Source organism: Amphiura filiformis, unplaced genomic scaffold (genome assembly GCF_039555335.1).
Source record: "Amphiura filiformis unplaced genomic scaffold, Afil_fr2py scaffold_518, whole genome shotgun sequence".
NCBI classification, from domain to species: domain Eukaryota; kingdom Metazoa; phylum Echinodermata; class Ophiuroidea; order Amphilepidida; family Amphiuridae; genus Amphiura; species Amphiura filiformis.
Window position 1 is genome coordinate 3,015 of NW_027305982.1, and position 6,985 is coordinate 9,999.

Genomic DNA, 6,985 nt, shown 5'->3' on the forward strand with positions numbered 1-6,985 from the left:
TTGTGTGGGTTCTTTTTTTTTTTAATTAAAAAATATTATTTATTTATTTATTTATTTATTTATTTATTTATTTATTTATTTATTTATTTATTTATTTATTTATTTATTTATTTATTTATTTATTTACTTATTTATTTATTTATTTATTTATTTATTTATTTATTTATTTATTTATTTATTTATTTATTTATTTATCTATTTATCTATCTATATCTATTCATTCATTCATCCATCCTTTGTTAATTTGTCTGCCTAATCATATGTGTCGCCATCATCATCATCATCATCATCATCATCATCATCATCATCATCATCATCATCATCAATTCATCATATTGTTGTTATTATTTGTGTTATTATATAGCCAGTCGGTCAGTATTTATAATACATGTATGACACAAGCACCAACATTCAAAATGTCATTATGATTTCAAATGAATTGATTCATATGCTTTCCTCGATGTTCAATGTATTTTGTTCTTTCTTTCAGTTTGTGGTATAATTTTGATGTTAAACTGTGCATGCACGTGCTTCGATGACCGACATTTAAAAACACAACACGTGCATTCACAACTTCACCCGTCACCATTCCCACTTCAGTATGATTTGAAAATATGCAATTACATTACATAAATAATAATATTATCGTTCTTTTTATTATTATCATCATCGATGACATGGAAATGATTACCTGGAATGCAGCAAGTCATCAGTAGTACAGAACCATATATCGTTAATATTTATTATTTTATTCTATTATTATTATTATTTACCTATTTTTGTCATTCTGTTAGTAAAACTAGGACAAATGGACGGGTCATGAGTTGAGGGGACGTTACTTAATTGACACAATGCACACGACTGACAAGTTCATGATCTCTTTTTTGAAGTCTTGGTGGCTCTGAAAAGAGCCGTTTGTTTTTGTAAGGGTCTAACAAGAAACACCTTAAGCGCGCTCGCCACGGATGCGACGTGCCAACTGGATGTCTTTTGGCATGATGGTCACACGCTTGGCGTGGATGGCGCACAAGTTGGTGTCTTCGAAGAGACCAACCAAGTAAGCTTCGCTAGCCTCCTGGAGGGCCATGACGGCAGAGCTCTGGAAGCGCAGCTCAGTCTTGAAGTCCTGGGCGATTTCACGGACCAGACGCTGGAAGGGGAGCTTGCGGATGAGGAGCTCGGTACTCTTCTGGTAACGACGGATCTCACGGAGAGCGACGGTTCCGGGCCTGTAACGATGTGGCTTCTTCACACCACCGGTTGCTGGTGCAGATTTGCGAGCTGCCTTGGTGGCCAGCTGCTTACGTGGAGCCTTTCCTCCAGTAGATTTACGTGCGGTCTGCTTGGTACGAGCCATTTTTTCGATTTCAATCAGATGAATGAATAAGCGGCCGGGCAGTTGAGGCTCCTTATATACCGATCGGTTTCCTGGTTTAGATTTTGCGCCTCACGCGCTCATTGGTTGATTAACCACAGCTTCTGATTGGTCAATGAAAGCTGACATGCCATTGGCCAACGAACTCTGTGCGCCAAAATCTAGTGTAGTATGAAGTATTAAAAAATTAGTGAAATTTCTACTGCAGTGCTTGTATTATTTCTCTTCTTTTCCTCTCCATTTTTTTTTAAAATTATTATTATCATTATTATTATCATTATTATTATTATTATTATTATTTTTTTTTTTAAACAAATGACACGGTAAATAAAAGTGAAATTTTAAAATCATGCACGACCCCCCCTCTCTCTCTCTCTCTCTCTCTCTCTCGCTCTCTTTTTAGTATCTGTAGCTTAAAATTTCCCATCTTGCCTTCATTTATACAACATGTATATCCTAATGAATTGGAACAGTATCAGATCACGATTTAATTAATATAAAACCCATTGTTTTTGCATTGAAAAATGGATACGTCAATATTTTTATCAACTGGTGTCTCTCACGTTCTACTTGCTTTTTTGCTGCTTTTTTTTGTAGAAGAAAAAAAAAAAAAAAAAAGATCTGTGTTTACTTGTCATGTATCTTGTGTAATATTAAATGCACGATTTTCACCCCCACTCACTGCACTATTCTCGCCAGAACTGGACTGAGGAATAATAATTATAATTTATTAATTTTTAAATTATATTAGGAGAACTGCCTATTTCATTTACTTCATTTATTTATTCGTTCTTATTTTAACGAAAACAACACACGTTACAAAACTTATTTCATTGCATAGACATTAAAACACACAACATCAGTATCTCTTTTTTGGAAGTTTTGGTGGCTCTGAAAAGAGCCGTTTGGTTGTTGATTTGAAGCAACAGCAACAAGTCTAACCGCCGAATCCGTACAGAGTACGTCCCTGGCGTTTCAGAGCGTAGACAACATCCATTGCTGTGACGGTCTTTCTCTTGGCGTGCTCGCAGTATGTGACGGCATCACGGATGACATTCTCGAGGAACACCTTCAGGACACCACGGGTCTCTTCGTAGATAAGACCAGAGATACGTTTCACACCACCACGACGAGCCAAACGGCGGATGGCTGGCTTGGTGATACCTTGGATGTTATCACGCAAAACCTTGCGATGACGCTTGGCGCCTCCCTTTCCAAGACCCTTTCCTCCTTTACCACGTCCAGACATGATTGATTGTATTCTTGTTCGTTAACCGAGTAAGAAATGAAGCTTCGCAGCCAGCGTGCTCGCTTATATACCCAATCTATTGCGGACGTTGTTGAGAATTTTCCTCTGTCGTAGATGGCGTTCGGGTAAACTCTTCAACAGCAACAGTGTGACACTTTGTGTGGTAAATAATCGAGCGCTGCACGTGCTTTGTTTGATCGGATGAGGCGACGGGTCCTCTGCCCTACTCACCCCGTTTACCGGCATGAATTTAGTGGTTAAAACGTCGTCTTTTCTGGAAATAAGATTTTAAATGTCCTAATAATGTTTGCCTCCCTCCAAAGTTGCTAGATATCTTTAATTTCCTCATTTCACACCCGATTTTCTTTCTTTTTTATATTACTCTTTATATTATCTCTTTTCTTATTACAAACGATCTAATATCTTGAACTTGAACTACTATGCTATGTCATGTTTCATATAGTAGACGCTGTGTAGACACTATTAAAATTCGTGTAAATTCATCAATTATTCTATTCGTTTTTTCATATTTTGAAATGCGCGCAGTCGGTAATAGATTGCATTACAGTTCAAGCTGAATTCAACTGGTAACAGTTTCTATAGATCTACCGGGACACCATGATATTATGTATGAGTTGATATGCTTATATATATATTCCTATTCATTGAGCGATATGCTTATATTAAATATATATATATATATTCCTATTCATTTTTGAGTAATTGCAACATGTGGACCTACTGCACATTCCTTTTATCTTGTTTTTGTCGTATTAATTTGTAATAATGAACATACTCGTCTTTAATAACAATGAACAAACTAGCATGACAATTATCATCTCTCTTTTTTTTTTTATTGGTGGCTCTGAAAAGAGCCGTTGGTTTTTCAAGTGTAAACACTTTACTTGGAGGTGGTGTACTTGGTGACAGCCTTTGTGCCTTCGCTGACAGCGTGCTTGGCCAACTCACCGGGGAGAAGGAGACGGACAGCGGTCTGTACCTCGCGACTGGTGATGGTCGACTTCTTGTTGTAGTGGGCAAGGCGGGAAGCTTCTCCGGCGATGCGCTCAAAGATGTCGTTGACAAAGCTGTTCATGATGCTCATGGCACGGCTGGAGATACCAGTGTCAGGGTGCACCTGCTTCAACACTTTGTAGATGTAGATACCGTAGCTTTCCTTGCGGCGTCTACGTCTCTTGCCAGCAGTTCCTGCTGGGCGGCCCTTGGCCTTTCCTGCCTTCTTTGCACCTTTTCCGCTTGCTTTGGGAGCCATTGTTGTGTACTGGTCGAGTTAATCGGTCAGAATGCTCAACACAGTGCGCCGCGCTCGTATTTATATGACCTCGTATGCAAATTAGGGATCCCAAGTAGGATCCTGAGCGATTGGCGCGGAACACGTTGAGACAGCACGGTGGTTTCCGTTCGAACCACACTCGTTAATACTGCAAAACGGTTAATAATATTAAATTTGTGGCCACAATTCAATATTTATATACAGGACGTACGAGTAATGAAAATGCTTTTTGTTGATCGTTTTATCAGTATATGATTCATGGTCGTTTTCTAATCATTTCATTGTACGTTCAAAGAGGGTCGCAATTTAATAATCAATTTTATTCGCTGAAATACAAGCTAATACAAACCTTCTTTCCCCAAGTAGGCCTTTTCATATGAATTGAAATACATTAAAATTGTTGGTAATTCTCTCTTTCTTTTGCAATAGTGCGAAACAAATGGTTTTATATCAGTGCACAAGAATATGGGACATTGAAATGAAAATATTTAATATAAACGGTGAATGCAGTGCCAGGTATAAAAGGAGGCAAGGAGCTGTTGGACGCACAGAACACAATTCAAATGTGCGCTGTGATTGGTAGGTGCACTGCCTTGTCGTATCAAGGCGGCACTGTTAAAAATTCAATGTAATAAACCAAATCGACGCTGATTGGTCAATTCCTGAACAGTTGCACTTCGGTAGGATCCTTCGTCGTGGGTATATAAGCGGAGATCACGTTAAATTTGGTATTCAGTTTTTCTGTTCGAGTTAACTGTACAAATCAACTAATCATGTCTGGACGTGGTAAAGGAGGAAAGGCAAGAGCAAAGGCCAAGAGCCGATCAGCAAGAGCTGGACTGCAGTTCCCAGTCGGTCGTGTTCACCGTTTCTTGCGCAAAGGCAACTATGCTGAGCGTGTCGGTGCTGGTGCCCCAGTCTACTTGGCTGCCGTCATGGAGTACCTCGCAGCTGAGATCCTCGAGTTGGCTGGTAACGCTGCCCGTGACAACAAGAAGACGAGGATCAACCCCCGTCACTTGCAACTCGCTATCCGTAATGACGAAGAGTTGAACAAGCTCCTCAGCGGTGTCACCATTGCCCAGGGTGGTGTATTGCCAAACATCCAGGCTGTACTCCTCCCCAAGAAGACCGCCAAGGCAAAATAGACAAGTTATTTGCCATCTAAATCAAACGGCTCTTTTCAGAGCCACCACAACTTCCAAAAAGAGAGATGACAGTGTTCAATTGTCTTGATGTATATATACAACATGTAAAAGCGTAAAATAATACGGCACTATTTTATTTTGCTGTTGTTTAATATTATTTTAAAGTAAATAATAATGTTAGCCTAATAAATTAGGCCCTAAAAGTTGACATTTGAATTGCACCATATTGTAATCGTTGCCATGAGGAAGGGTGGGTGCATGCATGTTTTTTTGGGTTTTTTGTTTGTTTTTAAATAAGTTTAAGCCCAACTCTCGTGTGCAATGTTGACCATCCAATTTCGTATATAACGTGCGTTTTCCCCCAACCCGGATGTCCGTGCACAATATTTTAATATGTTATTAAAAACATTAGATAAAGTCTCCCCTGCACCAATGAGTCAAAAACAAAAAACGTGCAGGTCGTTGTAGTCCCTCTAAAAAAAAGGCGGTGAATCCGAGCAAATTGCTGCCATATCTTTGTTAAAAAATAAAATACCAATTAAGCCGAGACCAGGTCTAAGTTTTGTTGAAGTTGTGCTTGGATCTAAGTAAATGAAATGTGTTGTTGTTATTTTTGTTATTCATTTATTTTGTTTATTTGTTTCTTTTATAATTGTTATTTTGTAATGATAATTTTGTAATGATTATTTCGTGTAAGCTAATCCCAACCCTAACCCTAAAGCATTTCCCTAATGAAGGTTAAAAAAAAAAAATTAAAATTGCCGTTAAATCGCCCACAATAGAACCATTAAAGGCTTAATGTACGATTTCCTTCAAATTTTAAATTTGTCATGCATTATATACTCAAAATGCTGAAATAATACTGATCGGGAATGGTTTCTGTTAATTTTGAGCTGAAATAACGAGGTATAGTAAAGTGAAAGAAACACTGCTTGTTATTTTGGCCGTTTAACACGCAGTTCTATGGGAGGACATAAAGTCATAATTCGTTGAATTATTATGACTTTATGTCGAACTGTGCTCTGTTTACCTACAAACACAAGAAATTTGGCTGATTCCATTTAGGTGCAAGTTGTGACATGTGTACACATTACAACTATGCCAAAAAATCAGGTTTGAAGAAAGAAAAAAAAAACCCCAAATTCATATTATAAGATCGTATATTATGACTTTAATTTAATTTCACTTGATGTCCAAATTCGTGCAATAATGAAATGATGAAAATAATAATGAAATGATAATAGTAATAGTAGTATAGTGTCATACCTGTGTGTAATTGGGCTTGAGTTGGCCTATTTAATAATAGTATTAGATGCACGTGTGATTGATTTTTGTGATCTATTCAAATTCTCTTGCTTGAATCATTATTATTGATGGCACGTATTCTGTATCATGCCATGTGATCTTTTCTGCCACGTGTACCCGGTACATAAAGTAGGCCTACCGGTATAAAAAAATTTTTTTAAAAAGTATATTACTTTTGTTATGTGTTGTTATTTATATAAGTACGAGTGAGTGGGCATTTTTTACACTTTTGGGCAGAAATGACGCTAAAATCACTATCTCATTTTGAAGATTGGGTGGCTCTGAAAAGAGCCGTTTGGTTTGACAGTGAAGTAAACACTTTACTTCTTTTGCTGCCTTCTTTGCCTTGGCGGCCTTCTTCTTGGGAGCTGCCTTCTTCTTTGGCTTTGCAGCCTTGGCCTTCTTTGGCTTTGCAGCCTTTGTCTTCTTTGGTGCTGCCTTCTTGGCTGCCTTCTTTGGCTTCTTGCTCTTCTTGGTGGTGGTAGACTTCTTGGCAGCCTTCTTTGCCTTTGCTGCATCTTTCTTGGCCTTGGTCTTTGCGGCTTTCTTTGCCTTTGCTGCCTCTCTTCTTGCCTTCTTCTTCTCGACGGCTGCCTTCTTGCGAGCTGCTGCCT

General features: G+C 38.3%; 4 protein-coding genes across 4 annotated transcripts; 1 reads left to right on the plus strand and 3 right to left on the minus strand.

Annotated features, from left to right (window-relative positions):
* Positions 1-218: 218 nt before the first annotated feature.
* LOC140145649 (histone H3, embryonic) lies at positions 219-1,603 on the minus strand. Its single transcript, XM_072167337.1, has one exon. It carries the CDS (start codon positions 1,355-1,357, stop codon positions 947-949), a length of 411 nt encoding a protein of 136 aa, XP_072023438.1. The 5' UTR covers positions 1,358-1,603; the 3' UTR covers positions 219-946.
* Positions 1,604-2,255: 652 nt separating this feature from the next.
* Positions 2,256-3,237, minus strand: LOC140145653 (histone H4). The gene has a single exon (XM_072167340.1). The coding sequence runs from the start codon at positions 2,622-2,624 to the stop codon at positions 2,313-2,315; it is 312 nt and encodes a 103-aa protein (XP_072023441.1). The 5' UTR covers positions 2,625-3,237; the 3' UTR covers positions 2,256-2,312.
* A 269-nt stretch (positions 3,238-3,506) lies between these two features.
* LOC140145651 (late histone H2B.2.1-like) lies at positions 3,507-3,939 on the minus strand. Its single transcript, XM_072167339.1, has one exon. The coding sequence runs from the start codon at positions 3,895-3,897 to the stop codon at positions 3,526-3,528; it is 372 nt and encodes a 123-aa protein (XP_072023440.1). The 5' UTR covers positions 3,898-3,939; the 3' UTR covers positions 3,507-3,525.
* A 254-nt stretch (positions 3,940-4,193) lies between these two features.
* LOC140145650 (histone H2A) lies at positions 4,194-5,824 on the plus strand. Its single transcript, XM_072167338.1, has one exon. The coding sequence runs from the start codon at positions 4,692-4,694 to the stop codon at positions 5,064-5,066; it is 375 nt and encodes a 124-aa protein (XP_072023439.1). The 5' UTR covers positions 4,194-4,691; the 3' UTR covers positions 5,067-5,824.
* The last annotated feature ends 1,161 nt before the right edge of the window (positions 5,825-6,985 follow it).